General features: G+C 43.6%; 1 protein-coding gene across 1 annotated transcript; it reads left to right on the top strand.

The window, feature by feature from the left end:
* Positions 1–17,623: 17,623 nt before the first annotated feature.
* Positions 17,624–18,586, top strand: foxb2 (forkhead box B2). The gene has a single exon (XM_043673977.2). The coding sequence runs from the start codon at positions 17,624–17,626 to the stop codon at positions 18,584–18,586; it is 963 nt and encodes a 320-aa protein (XP_043529912.1).
* The last annotated feature ends 648 nt before the right edge of the window (positions 18,587–19,234 follow it).

Below are 19,234 nucleotides of genomic sequence, written 5' to 3'. Positions count from 1 at the left end.
GAAAAAGCCAAAGTACTAATTTACTATATCAGCCAAGTCCTCTGTTTCCATGTGTAAATTGCTTTTCGGGTCCCTAATCACCATTACCCATCTTTTTACTGTTCTTTTATTATTTATGTGTTTTCAGGAAACTTTAGGATCCCCTTTAATTTCAGCCACTATTCTGTTTACATACTCCCACTTTAATTCTTCCATTTCTTACCCTTTTCTTCTGAACTTACCATATCGAACCTGGTTCTCCTTTATATTATCAACTTCCCTCAGTCAAATACATGACTATTCTGTTTCATCTCACTGTCTATTGCTTTCATCACCTCGGGAACTCTAACCTTGCTTGTCCTATCTTTCTCTGAGTAAGATTATATCTTGACTGTACCTATACCACCTCCTCTTTAAAAACTGTCCATTTTTCTAAAACAATTTGCCTGTCAGTCTTTGATACCAATTTATCTGACAGATGTTTTCCCACCAAATGAAATTAATCATTCTTCAATGTATTGGAGTCTTAGAATCATAGAGATGTACAGCATGGAAATAAACCCTTCAGTCCAACTTGTCCATGCGGACCAGATATCCCAAGCCCCATTTTCCAGCACTTGGCCCATATCCCTCTAAACTCTTCCTATTCATATATCCATCCAGATGCCTTTTAAATGTTGCAACTGTACCAGCCTTCACCATTTCCTCTAGCAGCTCATTCCATACATGCACCACACTCTGCGTGAAAAGGTTGTCCCATAAGGTCCCAAATATAACTTTCCCCTCTCACCCTAAACCTATACCCTCTAGTTCTGAACTCCCCCAACCCAGGGGAAAAATACTTTGTCTATTTATCCTATCCATGCCCCTCATGATTTTGTAAACCTGTATGAGGTCACCCGTCAGCCTTTGACACTCCAGGGAAAACAGCCTATTCAGCCTCTCCCTATAGCTCGAATTCTCCAACCCTGGCAACATCCTTGTAAATCTTTTCTGAACCCTTTCAAGTTTCACAACATCCTTCCAATAGGAAGGAGACTAGGTTTCCACACAATATTCCAAAAGTGGCCGAACCAACATTGTGGTACAGCTGCAACATGACTTAATTTTTTATTTCAAAAATATACTTTATTCATAAAATGCTTTAATGGTCTGTACAGTTGGACATGCCATACATATGTAAACATTCCATTTGTTTGCATACCGAAAACGGAGTAATCATTCCTATTTACAGGTCTGTACGATTACATTTTTAGCTGAGGCGTTAGCAGGGCCCAAATGACTGCGTGGGCCCCCTGTTCTTCTTTAGGCAGGCAGATGTTACACGGTGGTCTTTCCCCACCTTGCCTTGGTGGCAGCTACCCCAAGCTTCAGCGCGTCCCTCAACACGTAGTCCTGGACCTTGGAATGTGCCAGTCTGCAACACTCAGTTGGGGTCAACTCCTTCAGCTGGAAGATCAACAGGTTTCAGACTGCCCAGAGAGCGCCCTTCACCGAGTTGATGATCCTCCAGGCACAGTTGATGTTCATCTCGGTGTGCGTCCCAGTGAACAGGCTGTACAGCACAGAGTCCCGCGTCACGGCGCTGCTCGGGACGAACCTCGACAAACACCACTATATTCCTCTCCAGACTTCTTCTGCGTAGGCACATTCCAGAAGGAGGTGTGTGGCAGCCTCCTCCCCCCAGCAGCCGCTTCGAGGGCAGCGTGCGGTGCGGCTGAGAGTCCGGGTGTGCATAAAGGATCTCACAGTCAGAGCCCTTCTCACCACCAGCCAAGCCATGTCTTGGTGCTTGTTGGAAAGTTCTGGCAATGAGGCATTCTGCCAAATGGCTTTGACAGTCTGCTCAGGGAACTGCTCGATAGCATCCGCCCTCTCCTTTTCCCGAAGGGTCTCAAGGACACTACGTGCTGACCACTTCCTGATGGACTTGTGGTCAAAGGTGTTTTTCTTCATAAACTTCTCCACGAAGGACAGGTGATACGGAATGGTCCAACTACTCGGAGCGTTCCGCGGCAGCGAGGCCAGGCCCATCCTTCACAACACCGGGGACAGGTAGAACCTCAGTACGTAGTGACACTTGGTGTTTGTATGCTGGGGATCCACACACAGTTTGATGCAGCCACACACAAAGGTGGCCATCAGGGTGAGGGTGGCGTTGGGTGTATTTTTTCCCCCGTTGCCCAGATCTTTGTACAGCGAGTCCCTTCGGACCCGGTCCATCTTTGACCTCCATATAAACTGGAAGATGGCCCGGGTGACTGCAGCGGCACAGGTTCTGGGAATAGGCCAGACCTGTGCCACGTATAATAGCAATGACAGGGCCTCACACCTGATGACCAGGTTTTTTCACGTGATGAAGAACGACTGTAGCTTCCATCTGCCCAGTTTCTGCCTCACTTTGCTGATACGCTCCTCTCAAGACTTGACGCACGCCCCAGCCCCCCGAATCAAATACCCAGCACCTTCAGGTGGTCGGTCCTGACGGTGAAGGGGATCGAGGATTGGTCGGCCCAGTTCCCGAAGAGCATGGCCTCGCTCTTGCCTCGGTTTACCTTGTCCCCCGAGCTGGTCACAGATGCACATGAGTCTGCGCACGGACAACGGATCCGAGCAGAAAACGGCGATGTCATCCATGTACAGGGAGGCCTTAACCTGCAGGCCCCCGCTGCCAGGAATAGTCACCCCTCTCAGGCTCGCATCCTTCCTGATGGACTCGGCAAATGGCTCTATGCAGCACACAAACAAGGCAGGAGAGAGAGGGCAGCCCTCCCTGACTCCAGATCTGATTGGGAAGCTATGTGATTCCCACCCATTGATTGAGACTGCACTGACAATGTTGGTGTAGAGCAGTCTGATCCAATTGCAGATTCCCTCCCCAAAGCCCATTTTGGAGACAACATCTCTCATATGCCTGTGTAATATCCTGTCAAAGGCTTTCTCCTGGTCCAGGCTGATCAGGCAGGTGTCCAACCCTCTGTCCTGCACGTAGGCGATTGTATCCCTGAGGAGTGCGAGACTCTCAGCGATCTTCCTGCCCGGCACAGCACAGGTTTGGTGAGGGTGAATCACCGACCCCAGAGCAGACCTGACCCGGTTGGCAATTACCTTTGACAGAATTTTGTAATCCGCATTCAACAGTGAGACTGGTCTCCAATTTTTGAGTTCTTCCCTCTCCCCCTTCCGCTTGTAGATGAGGGTGATGATGCCTTTCCTCATGGATTCACTCATGGTACCTGCCCAAAGCATACTGACATACACCTCCAGCAGGTCCTGGCCAATCAAGTCCCACAGAGTGGAATAGAGATCAACCGGTAAGCCATCGCTTCCAGGAGTTTTATTCTTTTCGAAGGACTCAAGGGCCTTGGTTAGCTCGTCCAGAGATAGCGGCTGGTCCAGCCTCTCGCGTGTTCTGTCGTCTAAGACCTCCGTGATAGATGACAGGAACGACTGGGAGGCCGCGCTGTCGGTCAGCTTCGCGTCATATAGACTGGCATAGAAGGATTTACTGATCCTCGTGACGTCAGCCTGAGATGACGTTATCGAGCCATCTTCTTCCTTCAGGCTGCTGAGCACAGAGCTCTCTTTGTGCACCTTCTGGAAGAAGAAACGTGAGCACATTTCATCCTGCTCCACCGAGTGGACCCTGGACCAGCTGCAACATGACCTCCCAACACTCAATGCTCTAACCAATAAAGAAAAGCATACCAAACACATTCTTCATGATCCTATCTACCTGCAACTCCACTTTCAAGGTGCTATGAACCTGTAGTCCAATGTCTCTTTGTTCAGCAACACTCCCTCAGACCTTACCATTAAGTGTATATGTACTGCTAAGATTTGCTTTCCCAAAATGCAGCACCTCGCATTTATCTAAATTAAACTCCATCTGCCAGTCCTCAGCCTATAGGCCCATCTGAAGAAGGGCTTATGCCCGAAACATCGATTCTCCTGTTCCTTTGATGCTGCCTGACCTGCTGCGCTTTTCCAGCAACACATTTTTAAGTATTGGCCCATCTGATCAAGATCCCATTGTAATCTGCGGTAACCTTCTTCGCTGTCCACTACACCTCCAATTTTGGTGTCATCTGTAAATTTACTAACTATACCTCTTATGTTCATATCCTAAACATTTATATAAATGATGAAAAGTCATAGACCCAGCACCGATCCTTGTGGCACTTCTCTGGCCACAGGCCTCCAGTCTGAAAAACAACCCTCCATCACCATCCTCTGTCTTCTACCTTTGAGCCAGTTCTGTATCCAAATCGTTAGTTCTCCCTGTATTCCATGAGATCTAACCTGTCTCCTATGGGCTTGGAAAGGGTGGAGGCTAGGAAATTGTTTCCGTTAGGCGAGGAGACTAGGACCCGTGGACACAGCCTTAGAATTAGAGGGGGTAAATTCAGAACAGAAATGCGGAGACATTTCTTCAGCCAGAGAGTGGTGGGCCTGTGGAATTCATTGCCGCTGAGTGCAGTGGAGACCAGGACACTAAATGTCTTCAAGGCAGAGATTGATAAATTCTTAATGTCACAAGGAATTAAGGGCTACGGGGAGAATGCGGGTAAGTGGAGTTGAAATGCCCATCAGCCATGATTGAATGGCGGAGTGGACTCGATGGGCCGAATGGCCTTACTTCCACTCCTATGTCTTATGGTATCTTATCGTATCTTATGGGAACCTTGTCAAACGCCTTATTGAAGTCCATATAGATCACATCCACCACTCTGTCCTCTTCAATCTTCTTTGTTACTTTTTCAAAAAACTCAATCAAGTTCATGAGACATGATTTCGCACACACAAAGCCATGTTGACTATTGCTCATTAGTCCTTGCCTTTCCAAATATGTGTAAATCTTGTCCCTTAGGATTCCCTCCAACAACTTGCCCTCTATCTCCACCAGGGACCCGGGTTCAAATCCTGACTCAGGCAACTGTCTGTATGGAGTTTGCACATTCTCCTTGTGTCTGCATGGGTTTGCTCCGGTTTCCTCCCACAGTCCAAAGATGTGCAGGTTAGGTGAATTGGGCATGCTAAATTTCCTGTAGTGTTAGCTCCATTAGTCAGAGGTAAATGTAGGGGAATGGGTCTGGATGGGTTGTTCTTCGGAGGGTTGGTGTGGACTTGTTGGGCCGAAGGGCCTGTTTCCACACTGTAGGGAATCTAATCTAAACTTGCCCACTTGACATCAGGATCACCAGTCCATAGTTCCCTGTCTTGTCCTTACCATCTTTATTAACTAATCGTACCACATTAGCCAACCTCCAGACTTCCGGCACCTCACCTGACGATATAAATGTCTCAGCAAGGGGCCCAGCAATCACTTGCCTAGCTTCCCACAGAGTTCTAGGGTATACCTGATCAGGTACTGGGGTGTTATCTACCTTTAGGTGTTTCAAGACGTCCAGCACTTACTCCTCTGTAATATGGACATTTTTCAAGATGTCACCATCTATTTTCCAACATTTCAAATCTTCCATGTTCTTCTCCACAGTAAATACTGATGCAAAATACTCGTTTAGTATCTCCCCATCTCCTGCAGCTCCACCCAAAGGCTGCCTTGCTGATCTTTGAGGGGGCCCTATTCTCTCCCTAGTTACCCTTTTGTCCTTAATGTGTTTGTAAAAACCCTTTGAATTCTCCTTAACTCTATTTGCTAAAGCTATCTCATGTTCCCTTTTTGCCCTTTTGATTTCCCTCTTAAGCATACTCCTACTGTTTTTATACTCTTCTAAGAATTCACTTGATGTCTCCTGTCTATACCTGACATATGCTTCCTTCTTTTCTTAACCAAACCCTCAATTTCTTTTACTTGTCCAGCATTCCCTACACCTACCAGCCTTTTCTGTCAGCCTAACAGGAATATACTGTCACTGGACTCTCGTTATCTCATTTTTGAAGGCTTCCCATTTCCCTTTACCTATGAGCATCTGTACCCAATCAGCTTTTGAAATTCCTTGCCTAATACTGTCAAAATTGGCTTTTCTCCAATTTAGAACTTCAACTGTTAGATGTGGTCTATCTTTTTCCATCACTATTTTAAATCTAATAGAATTATGGTCGCTGGCCCCAAAGTGCTCCCCCACTGACACCTCAGTCACCTGCCCTGCCTTATTTCCCAAGAGTCGGTCAAATTTTGCACCTTCTCTAGTAGGTACATCCACATACTGAATCAGAAAAATTTCTTGTACACATTTAACAAAGTTAAAATCCCCTATCATAACCACCCTATTATTCTTACAGATTAGATTAGATTCTCTACAGTGCGAAAATAGACCCTTTAGCCCAACAAGTCCACACTGACTGTCCGAAGAGTAACCCATACAGACCCATTCACCTATTCCATACTAATGCACCTATCACTGTGGCAATTTAGCATGGCCATTTCATCTTTGGACCGTGGGAGGAAACCGGAGCACCCGGAGGAAGCCCACGCAGACACAGGGAGAATGTGCAAACTCCAAGGTCGCCCAAGGTTGGAATCGAACCCAGGTCTCTGGCTTTGCAAGGCAGCAGTGCTAACCACTGAGCCACTATGCTAACTGAAAGCTCCTTACAAATTTGTTTCTCAATTTCCCTCTGACTATTAGGGTGTCTATAATACAATCCCAATAAGGTGATCATCCCTTTCTTGTTTCTCAGATCTACCGAAATAAATTCCCTGGATGTATTTCTGGGAATATCCTCCCTAAGTACAACATTACTGCTATCCCTTCTCAAAAACGCCACTCCCCTCCTCTCTTGCCTCCCTTTCTGTCCTTGCTGTAGCATTTGTATCCTGGAACATTAAGCTGCCAGTCCTGTTCATCCCTGAGCCACATTTCTGTAATTGCTATGATATCCCAGTCTCATATTCCTAACCATGCCCTAAGTTCATCTGCCTTCCCAGTTAAGCCTCTTGCATTGAAATAAATGCAGTTTAATTTATCAGTCCTACCTTGTTCTCTGCTTTGACCCTGCCTGCCCTGACTGTTTGACTCGCTTCTTTTCTCAACTGTACCAGTCTCAGATTGATCCTTTTCTTCACTATTTCCCTTGGTCCCACTGCTCCCCCCTCCTCCCTGCCCTTATTAGTTTAAATCCTCCCAATCAGCGTTAGCAAATCTCCCTGCCAGTATATTAGTCCCCTTCCAATTCAGATGCAAACCATCCTTCTTGTACAGGTCACTTCTACCCCAGAAGAGATTCCAATGATCCAAAAATGTGAATCCTTTTCCCATACACCAGCTCTTCAGCCACGCATTCATCTGTCCTATCCTCCCAATTGTACCCTCAGTAGCTCAAAGCACTGGGAGTAATCCAGATATTACTACCCTCAAGGACCTCCTTTTTAAATTCCTGTCTAACTTTTTATGTTCTTTCTTCATCTTTTCCATAGCTAACCAAAACTTTATCAAATTATGACCTTGTATTTTCTTCACCTTTATGCAATATACTTGTGTTCTTTTGTTAAAGACCATTGTCACCTTGTGTAATTATGTTTAGTAATTATATTTACACCAATTTCAAAATGAAAATCTGGACCTATTGGTGGAATAGAATTCTGTTGAATATAAGAAGAATCTGTGAAACTTTCAAGGAAAAGAGTGTATAGATGACTAGATATAAAGATTGGAGTTATTGTGAATTGTAGTTGGGTTGGACTTCTAAATGATTTTGAATACTATTTTAATTTTTCTGGGAGTAGAAAACATAACTGCGAATTGTTTGTAATCTTTGACCATTTTTTGGAAACATTAACTGATAAATTGAGAGTAGAAAGGTAAAAAGATAGAAGGGCTGGCTTAATGGCTCAGTGCTAGCACTGTTGCCTTGCAGCACCCAACACCTGGGTTCCATTCCAGCCTTGGTTGACTGTCTGGAATTTGCACATTCTCCCTGTGTCTGTATGGATTTCCACTGGATGATCTGATTTCCTCCCACAGTCCAAAGATGTACTAATTTGGTGGATTGGCCATGCTAAGTTGTCCCGTAGTGTCCAGTGATCTGCAGTTTAAGTGGATTAGCCTTGGGAAAATGCAGAGTTATGGGGTTAGGGCAGGGGTATTGTCTGGGTGCAATGCTCTTTAAAGGTATGGTGCAGACTCAATGGGCTGAATGGCTTCCTTCTACACTGTAGGGTTTCTATGATTCTAAATAAAGCAAGATCTTGTAAAGATGAGACGCTGAAAATGATTGCCCAGCATTTCCAATTAAAAGCGGGGTGGGCGGAAGCCTGAAATTAAGATGTCACAATAGAATTAGTTAAGATTCAGTTAAATATGCAGACACAGCTGGATCAACATCGGAGAAGGAGACATAGGCATCAATCACAAGGGTGGTGACAGTTTGAATTTTCTTGTCCAGGTTAATTTTCAACTTCTTGAATGTATTTGCATCTGTACCCTTCTGGGAAGTGGGAACTGTTTATCACATTCTTGGTTTGATAGATGGTGCAGAATTTTGAGCTGTCTGCATGTTATCCATTCATTCTAGAGGACCTTAAATCTGCCCCCTACTTGAATCCATGTTGTTATGCTTTGTCCAGTTAAGTTACCGATCAATATGAAATGCTAGTATGATCACGGTGGAAGAATTCAACTGTTGTGATATTGCTAATGTTCAAAGAGTTTTGAGCTTCTGCCATGTAAGGTCATAACTTGACATTTATGTGGTGTGGATGTTACCTGCTATTTGTCAACCCAAGTGCCTGATCCAAACGGATTGCATCCTTCAGTCCATTTTACAATAATCTATGGAAGACATACAGAGGTTTTATCATTTAAATTTAATAATGAAATTTTAAAAAGGCTTAATGCCAAATGGCTGATAAATAGAGGAATTTGGAGTGGAATTGGAAAGTTCCAATTGTCGTGGTCCACGTGGGTGCCAACAGTATAAGTAGAAAGTTGATAGTAGAAAGGTAGATGGAAAAAGGTTCTGCTGAGGGAATATAAGCAGCTTGGGGCTAAATTGAAATGTAGAACCAAAAAGGTAATAATCTCCAGATTACTACATAAAGCATGGGCTAATTAGCATAGGATCAAGAAGATTAAAAAGCAAAGATTGGTGTAGGAGAAGCAGGTTTGAATTCATGGAGGATTGACACCTGGGGAAGGAGGGAGCTGTTCCAATAGGACAGTCTCCACCTGAATCATGCTGGGACCACAATCCTGATGAATTTCATAACTAGGGTTGTAGCAAAGGCTTTAAAAAAAGTAGTGGGGTAGGGTGAGTTCAGTTGGACACAAAATTAGAAAATCAAAGTTAAAGAAGGTAAGATTGTAGGTTGATGGGATTGATTGCTACCAGAAAATAAAAAGGGAGAAAATGTGTGAATGTCATATTGTACCAAGGAACCATAAAAGTATAAGAAAATTCACTTATATAACAAATTTAAAAGGATTGAAGAATTCAGAATAAGGTAGACAAACTGACAGTGCAAATTGAAGAAAATGAATATGATCTCACAGCCATTGTATAAAAATGGTTACGAGAGAATGTAAATAAACACTCAGGGATATTTGACCTTTGAAAAGACAGGAGAAATAGAAAAGGTGGTAGTTGGCATTATTAATAAGAGATGAAACAAGGACAGTTGTGAGAGACAATATAGGCCCAGATGATGGAGACTCCATTTGGGCAGAGGTAAACAGCAAGGTAAAGAAGACATTAGTAGGAATGTACAGACCCCAGAACAATAGCCACTCTATAGGAAAGGCTATAAATCAATAAATGATGGGAGCAGAGCAATAATTATGGGTGACTTTAATTTTCATGTGTACTGGATTCATCATAGTGGAAAGGGTAGCTATGATGATGAGTTCATAAAGTGCATTAGGGATAGTTTCTGACAACAATATATCATGGAGTCAACCAGGGAGCAGGCTACCTTGCATCTGGTCATGGGTAATGAGGCAAGTTTAATAAACAACCTCAGAGTGAAAAATGCCCTACGAAGTAGTGATCTTAACATGATGAAATTTTATATCCAGTTCACGAGTAAGAAATTTGTGACAGAAACAATTGTGTTTAACTTAAATAAAGGCAATTACAGTGAAATGAGGATAGAGTTGGCTAAACATAGCAAGGCAGATAGATTAGCAAGAATGACAGGTAGGCAAGCAGTGGCAAATATTTAAGGAGGCAATTCAATGTCTCTCAGCAAAACTACATTCCAATGAGGAGGAGAAATCAAGGTAAGATCAAGTGTTGCATAAAGATTTGTAGCTCAGGTCCTGGTTGTTGTGGTTATGGGCATGTTCGCCAAGTTGGGAACTTAAAATGGAGATGTTTTGTTCCCTGTCTAGGTGACATCCTCAGTGCTCTGAAGCCTCCTGTGAAGCACAGCTATACTGTGTCCTCTGGAATTTATTTGGTTGCATTCCTGCTGCTTCCAGTTGCCAGTTCAGCCTATTCATTCTACAGGTCAGTATATTGGGACAAGGACTATGTATTTGTTGATGGAGTCCATGGATAATGCCATGCTTCTAGATATTCTGGTATGTTCTCTGTTTAGCTTGCCCTATGATCATTGTGTTGACCCAGTCAAATTTGTGGTCCTTGTCACCTGTGTGTATGGCTATTAGGGATAGCTGGTCATGGCATTTAGTGGCTAGTTGGTGTTCATGGATGCGGATTGCTAATTGTCCTACTGTTATATCCTACGTAGTGTTTTGTGCAGTCTTTGCATGGAATCTTATAAATTACATCAGTCTTGCACATAATGGATATAGGGTCTTTTGTTCTGGTGGGCTTTTGTCTGCATGTGGCTGTTGGTTTATGGGCTGTCATGAATCTGAGTCATTGGAACAGTATGGCTGTTACTTTGGAGACATTCTTTTCTTAAGGTAGCATGGCTAGTGTGTTGGGTCATGGCATGTCCTCATCGTGTTGTTTGTCTGCAGATGATGTTGTGGGGGTATCCGTTCTTGGTGAAGACTCTGCAGAGGTGTTCTTCTTCTTCACTTCGTGGGTCAGGGGTGCTGCAGTGAGTTGTAGTCCTTTTGAACAGGGCCCTTATGCAGCTTTCCTTGTGCGTCTTCAGGTGGTTGCTGTTGTAGTTCTTATAGACTGAGACTCATATACCGGTCACTACAATGAACTAGCGGAACTGGCAACTGGAAGCAGCAGGAACTGAACCAAATAAATTCCAGAAGAGACAGTATAGCAGCACTTCACAGGAGGCTTCAAAGCACTGAAGATGTCACCTCGGCAGGGGAGAAAACATCTGCAACTCAACGTCCCAGCTTGGCAAACATACCCACAACAAAGGCAGGAGGAAAGATTCTAAGAGAGGGATAAACCATTCATGGCTAACCAAGAAAGTTAAGGAGAGTGTAAAGTTGAAAGAAAAAGCATATAAAGAGATCAATGTCAGTGATGCCGTGAAGACTGGGATAAATTCAGAATCCAGCAAAGGAAGACAAAAAAGATAATAAAGATGGAGAAAATGAGCAATGAAGGCAAACTAGTGAGTAATATAAAAAACTGACAATAAGAGTTTCTTGAAATATATAAAAAGGAAAGAGAGAGAGATCAAAGTGAACATAGGCTCCTTAGAAAATGAATCTGGAGAGAGAGTTATGGGGAACAAATAAATGGCAAAGGAGTTCAACAGCTATTGTGAATCAATCTTTATGATGCAAGATACTTTGAACACCAAAGAATACAGGGGAGGAATTGAGTAACATCCCCATCATCAAACAAGTAGTAATAGACAAACTAAGGCAGGCAGGTCCCCTGGCCCAGATGGCTTGCTTCCTCCGAGCCAAAAAGAGGTAGCTACTGAGACAATGGATGCATTAGATGTAATTTTCCAAATATATTTGGATTCTGGAGAAGAACCAGAGGATTGTAAAACTGCTAATGTGACACCCCTTTCAGAAAGGGAGGAAACACTGAGCAGGGAAGAGGAGGTCATTTTCAGGTTGGTAACCTGTGATCAATGGGGCTGCACAAGGATCAGTGCTGGGGCCACAATTGTTTAGCGTATGTATTTATGAGGAAGGAAGTGAATGTACTGTAGTCAAGTTTGCAGCTGATACAAAAATGTGTGTAAAAGCATTTTGCAAGAGGGATACAAACAGTTTACAGAGAGATATTGATAAACAAGTAAGCAAAAGGTTTGCAAATGGAGTATAATGTTAAAAAATGTGAGATTGTTTAATTTGGAAGGGAGACCAAAAGAATATTATTCAAATGGTGAAAACTGTAGAAAGCTGCAAAAAAAAAGGGGTTTGGTGGTACTTGGACATGAAGCACAGAAAGCTAGCACAGAGGAGCAGCAAGGTTAATGCAGTTTTAAAAACTGAAAGAACTGCAGATGCTGGAAATCGAAAACAAAAACAGAAATTGCTAGAAAAACTGGCAACATCTGTGGAGAGAAATCAAAGTTAACGCTTCAGGTCCAGTGACTCTTCTTCAGAATAGTTCAGAACAGAAACGTTTTCTCTACACAGATGCTGCCAGACCGGCTGAGTAGCTCCAGTGATACCTGTTTTTTGTTTGTGGGGCTAATGCAGTGTTGGCTCTTATTTCAAGGGGTTTGGAGTATAAGAGTAGGGAAGTCTTACTGAAACTGTACAAGGTGGTGGTGAGACTACATCTGGACTACAATGAGTAGTTTTGGTCTCCTTTTCTAAGGAAAGACATTATTTCATCAAAGGCAGTTCAGAGAATGTTCACGAGCATGATGACCAGTATAGAGGGATTGTCGTATGAGCAAAGGCTAAACAGATTGGATTTCTCCCCACTGGGGTTTAGAAGAATGAGAGGTGATGTCATTGAAACATATAGGATTCTTAAGGAGTGTGACAAGGTAAATGCTGAAGTGGTGTTTACCCTCATGGGAAAGTCTAGGACCAGAGGGCATATCTCAGAATAAAGAGACACCAATTTAAGACTGAGATGAGCACGAATTTCTTCTCACAGAAAGTTATAAGTCTTTGGTATTTCTTTAGGGCTTTAAGGGCAGAGTCCTTGTGCATCTCTACAGGTGAGAATCAAGAGTTACAAGTGAGAATCAGTAAGAGAATCAAGAGTTACAAGGAAAATGCAGGAATGTGGAATGAGGAGTGTTGGATTAGTCATGATCCTATTGAATAGTGGAGCAGGCTTGAGGGACCAAATGGACTCCTCCCATTTCTATTTCCTATGGTTTTGTCTTATTGTAAAATTTCCTGGGAATTATCAACTAGTCAGTTTAATGTCAGTGGTACATCTAGAAAAATAATTTGTATTATCAATATGCATTTCCAAATGGAATGCTTTGCCACTAATTTATTTTTAGGGAGGCAACAGACTAATCGCATTATCACTAGATTATTAATCCAAAAACTCACCTAATGCTTTGGGGATGCAGGTTCAAATCCTGCCTCAGCAGATGATAAAATTTGAATTTACTGTTAAAAAATCTGTAATTAAGAATCTACTGATGACCATGAAATTGTTGGGTCACTAATGTCTTTCAGGGGAGGAAATCTGTCATCCTCACCTGGTCTAATCTAAACATGACCACAGCAATGAGGTTGACTCTCAACTGCCTCCTGAAATGGCCTAGTGAGACATTCAGTTCAAGAGCAGCTCGAGACAGGCATAACTTCTGGCCAGCCAGCAATGCCCACAAGTGAACAAAAGAAAGGAGGCAGTAAAAAGAGTAGACAATGGTAATGCATTAGATATAATTTATCTAGATTTTCAAAAGATCTTCACCATGGTGCCTCATATTAGATTATGCTAAAGTAGAGAGTGGCATTTAAGGTTAATTATTCAGAGAGACAGAAGGTGGAAAGTGGTTTTCCAGAATAAGTAGTATTGGCACCACAGCTGTTCACAGTTTACATTAATGATTTTGACTTTGGGATGGAAAAAAAAAATCTGAAGTGTCTAATGACACCAAACTTGTGAGGGGGAGGGAAGTAGTCGGTACTGCCAAGAACTATAAGACATTATTGGAGGGCATCAATAATTATGTCAAAGACATCTACTCATTTCCTATCTGACGCACAGCTATTGTATCATTTAGATCACGGTTGTGATGAAGTGTGAAACAAAGTTTCTCGAACCCAAAGTAAGTAGGATAAAGCAGGATGATGGTACAGTTAATGATTGACAATGCAATGAAAGGCTGCTGTCTAATCAACATTTCTGTCTGAGATTGAACCCTGATTGCAGTACAGACTTTGAACAACATTGAAATGTAAGTTGATTCTGACCGTCAACTGGACAGCCAAAGATTACTGCGTAAATATTGTTCTGCAATGGCACTCATACATGCAGCATTGAATTTAAAATCCATGTCTTCCAGCTATATATCTCATCATGATACTTCAATCCTCTGACTCCAATCCCAAATCCGGCCCCTTTCACCCACTTTATTTATTATCTCTTAAAATCCATTTTGTAATGTCAATTTGTAAAATTCCTTTGGGCATCTGGTGCAGGTTCTTGTTACTCAGTGACTTACACACAGAATATTTGTTGTTCTGAGGTGGGTGGGGCGCAACTACTGATTACCTCAAGATCACCGTGAAAGGGAATGGAGTCGGTGCCACCTGTGGAAGGCAAGGCTGGACAGCGTCCTGAACACAATACAAGTATAGGGGAGCTACCAGTAAGCAAAGTATGGTCGCAGGGATCTGTATGTGACCGTGTATGGGGCTGAGTGATTGCAAAACACATATTTTCATGATTGCTTCGTAAAATGTTAAAAGTCAACCAATAATCGAGAGACATTTCGGTAGCGCGGATCAATGTTAGCTCACGTTGGTTCCCGGCCACCTCTGCTGTTGTGGTTACAGGAAAATAGACATCACCATGAAATAAAACAGAAAATATTGGAAGCATACATTCACTGCTGTAGTAACTGAAAAGAGAAATGTCTGGTTTGCGATTGGTTAACGTATCTTACAGAGTCCTTTCTTCAGAGCCACAGTGTCTTTCTATCTCGACCTTTAATTTGGTTTTGCGGTTCTTTGTTAATTGTTTGTGGCGATTTGAATGGATGTTCACAGTTTTTAATTTCTGTTTACAGTTTATGAAGGTTCTGGGAGTTGGGGTGCCCTGGTTTTGCAGTCTTTCCTGCATAACCAACAGCTCAGAGTGGATTTCCTTTTGGGTGTAGCTGGTGAAGCGGGAGAGGACCACAGTATCCCTACTGTTCCTACACCCTTCGACCATTGGTGAGTTTGGATTTGCCAAAATACCACACTTCCATTTTCCAAATGTTTTGCAGTTAATAGGACCGCAGGCTTGAATTTTACCAAGAAATGTAATTTAAAACGCGTCGGGGGCAGTCACTCCGCATTAAATTGCGAATTCTCCATGAAAAATTCGCGAGCCAGATTCAGCACCTGATCTCGAAAACTGCTTTGCTTCCCGATTTCAGCTAATGATAATGATCTCTGTATTTCTTATTCAGTAGTTGAAACTGTTCTGGTCCAACTTGCTGTTTCTTGCTCACTTTCCCCTTACTGCAGTGTAACGCACACACACACACACAGACCCGGTGCTGTAGAAGTCTAGTTTGCGTGCGGCACAAGGGACTGGAGCTCAGAACCTGGGAACTGGGACTCCCTCGTGACTCGGTGCCGCGACTTAGCAGGAATCAGACGGAGGTATCTGTCTGTGTAAAATCACTCCTGGAACTCTCTCTCTCTCTCTCCCCGGGATATATTGCCTCGAGGTTTTATTTAGATCAATGCTTCACGTCGCTGTCTCTGTTACCTACTGCTTACCCTTATTCAAACAGCCAGAAAAAAAAAACCCTACTCCGCCGTCACTTACATTTCCTCCTCACCCAAAGTTAGATAACGATTCCGTGGAAGACTGAACGGATTTCATGCTGGACCTGAACGGCTCGTTTCACTGCCCCAGTAACAGAAGCCGAGCGAAGAGCTTTCTGCCCTCTATATACTGTTGTTTTAAAATGACGCGCGACAAACGGACTTTTCAGTTGTCGATTTTAACACTCTCAAGTTATAGAAAAAAAAGTTGGATTCTTTTGCATTAATTCACTTTGCAACGGAACATATTTAACGTGGAGCAAAGATGCCTGTGGCTGTGTAGTATGGCTGTGTAGTTTACCACTCACTGAGCGGAAATGCGAGTGAGGGGATGCTGCCTGAATTGCTTCCTCTGATTTGGTCCGTCAGTCAGCGTTCGGGGGGTTGTTAACATGGCCATTGAAGAAAGCCGCCGCGCTGGACGAGTTACACAAACAGACAAACCTTTCAAAATGACATTACTCACATCTTGACATATTAGTCGAGATGGGTTATTTGAGGAGTGTAATTATCTGTGGCCCCTTTATAGCAGAGCCTGACCTTCCTTCCCGCGTTATACTGCCGGAGACTTACTTTGAATTTCAAACAAAGTCGAAAAGTAAATGCTGCAGATAATTTGAGGTCCCAGCCTGAATGAAAATCTATTTGGTATTCTCTTTCATGTTTTCATCTCCCCACATATTTATTTCCTTCTTTCGGCAAGTTTCTCTCATTCCTGTTCTTTCTCTCTTGTGTTTTATTGATTGTGGGAGACCTGCTAGTTTTTAAACCTGGTTATGTGCAGAAAATCCAAATTAAAAAGATGTTGAAATAGAGCATTTTTTAAAAAAGTGTCTATCATTAGACAGAGCGTCCCGATCTACAGTCAGTAGAATTTATATATGTTACCGCAGTAAATCTAAACATATCGAGAAATTCTCATTTTCACACGGCTCATGGGGATGGACAGTGACACTTAAAGGCTTAATGTTGATCTTTGAATCTAAGCTTCATTTGGGTAGGAACTGGCGATCCGAGGCACAGCCAAATGGGCGATGAGAGGAACTGTGCAGGGTTCGGAAGCGGGATTTGCAGGTTCCGATCAAATCAACTTGCAAATAGTTCGAATTGCAACCTGGCCTTGGGTAGCTGAGCAGGTGGTAGATACTGAAACATCTGGAGACGACCTTTTGTGTTTTCTTAATGTGAGCAACGAGTTAATGTTGGTGTAACCCTTCTGCAACTAAAACGAGCTAGTTTTTAGAACCGTCAATTTTAAACCTTAGTTTGAGCTTGAATGACGGGAGCGAACCGCGGATTTTGCTGCTGCCCGCCAGTCCGTTTCCGCACTGCCTCACCGATATTCAGCAGGAGCGCACACTGCGGGCAGTACACAGGCATATTCTATTGGCCGAGCATTCCTCCGAAATAGGTGTAAGTGAAACTAGAATCAAAACTAGAATCGTGTAGTTTTTTTCTCTCTCTCTCACCTCCCACCTCCCCCCCCCCCCCCCTCCCCCGTCCCTGAGCGATTGTCATGTGATAATGAAGAGCAACAAAGCGCTGAAGGGAACTGCAGGGGTCTCCTGCATCTGTGATCACAACAAGCCTCGTTAGCTCACACAACACAAGTGTGCACGTCTCGGCCTCTTTATCTCGGAGCAAGACAGCAAGGAGCTTTCCTTTTTAAAAAAAAACCGCATCTACAACTCTGGCATTTACAACAGCACAGTTTAGCAGCACAGGAATTCGTTCAGCACCTTAGCCACTCTGAGATTTTATGGAATCTTGGGCAGGGAACTCAGCTCGATCGTCGACAGAGTTATCGCTTCGCTTTCCGGGAGAAGGGGCTCCGGTGAATTCGCTGCTTTCCTCTCGGTTTATCGCAGCCTAACAAAATGCCTCGCCCCGGGAAAAATTCCTACAGTGACCAAAAACCTCCTTACTCGTACATCTCACTGACTGCGATGGCTATCCAGAGTTCAGCCGAGAAGATGCTGCCGTTGAGTGATATTTACAAATTTATCATGGACAGGTTTCCCTATTACCGAGAGAACACTCAGCGCTGGCAGAACTCTCTCCGCCACAATCTCTCCTTTAACGATTGCTTCATCAAGATCCCACGCAGACCGGACCAGCCGGGCAAAGGCAGTTTCTGGGCACTTCACCCGGACTGTGGCGATATGTTCGAGAATGGGAGTTTTCTCCGCCGCCGTAAGAGGTTTAAGGTGCACCGCTCTGAACACTTGTCCGCCAAAAACTCACAGATGATCCACTATTTCCAACAGCACCACCATCACCATCAGCAGCAACAAGCCAAGTTGGGACTGGCCACACCGGAGACGGCCCCAGGTATGGGGCGCATACCCCATTTCCAGCCCTATGGAGTCAACGGGCCCCAATCAACTGGATTTAAGCACCCGTTCGCCATCGAGAACATCATTGGAAGGGACTATAAGAACATGATGGCCAGTGGACTCCCTTTAGCCTCTGTAATGCATCACCTTGGTTACCCAGTGCCCAGCCAACTCAGTAACATGGTAGGATCCATGTGGCCTCATGTTGGTGTCATAGACTCGATGGCCCCCATGCCAGTTTCTCCAGATTACAATCCATTTGGGGTGCCCATGAAGACAATCTGTCACCCGGGCACGCAGACTATGCCAGCCGTCCCCGTGCCCATCAAACCTACAGTGTCACTGGCGTCCATCTCCACAATGCCTGTGCCAGGAGCCCTGCCGGGCAGTGCCACGCAGATCTGTCCTTCTTCATCTTCAACCTCCTTACATCTAGATCAGACTCGGTCAGCTCCCAGTGAGGGCAAAACTAGCTCATTACACTCGGTGCTCGTCCATTCCTGAGGGCGATCCGTTTGAACAGAGAAAATAATTGATTTAAAGATAATGTGAAAAGGTTAATTATGCAGAAAATGTTTTATCTCGTTAAAGATTCATAAATCATTCTCATTTAGACATGATATCAGGGAAATGTTTTAACAGAGCATTTATAGGTAAGAGGGTCGACTTTCTGCAAACAAGTAAAATAGCAAGTTATATGTTTCTGGAATAAACCCCTGGATATGAAAACATATATTTCATCATTATTGCAGAGACATCATCTGTGAGTATTTAAAGGTGCACCTTATCCTTCCGTGTGGTTGTAGGTTTGTAATATTCAGAAATCGCCAGATAATAGCGAGGGGCTTCAGTTGCAGGTGATTTCCAACCCGTGATGTTGTTTAACATCAACCTCGCTTAAAATAAACAAGTGGATTCCTGAGAATCGAATGGGTCTGAGCGGCAACAAAAGAATGATTTCTAAACTTGCTCGCGTTTAAACAGTTGAGGCGTAAAAACAAAGGGTCCAGCAGGAATTTGATGAGATTTGAGATGACAAGAACTATTAGAAACTGGAATAAACGGCATATTGGAAGCTGAAGTTTCGAAAGGGCCGCGCCGATTGCAGCTTGAAATCTCTCAGTCTCGCAGCTCAGATAACATTTTTGGAGC

This window comes from Chiloscyllium plagiosum, unplaced genomic scaffold (genome assembly GCF_037043375.1).
Source record: "Chiloscyllium plagiosum isolate Xiang-an unplaced genomic scaffold, Cpla_swu_hap1 HiC_scaffold_2, whole genome shotgun sequence".
Classification (NCBI taxonomy): Eukaryota; Metazoa; Chordata; class Chondrichthyes; order Orectolobiformes; family Hemiscylliidae; genus Chiloscyllium; species Chiloscyllium plagiosum.
The sequence above is the reverse complement of the archived record's forward strand: the minus strand, read 5'-3'. Positions and strand labels throughout refer to the sequence as shown.

Bases quoted from the DNA above. Each gene is read 5' to 3' on its own strand.
- foxb2 (XM_043673977.2), top strand. From the start codon at position 17,624: ATGCCTCGCCCCGGGAAAAATTCCTACAGTGACCAAAAACCTCCTTAC.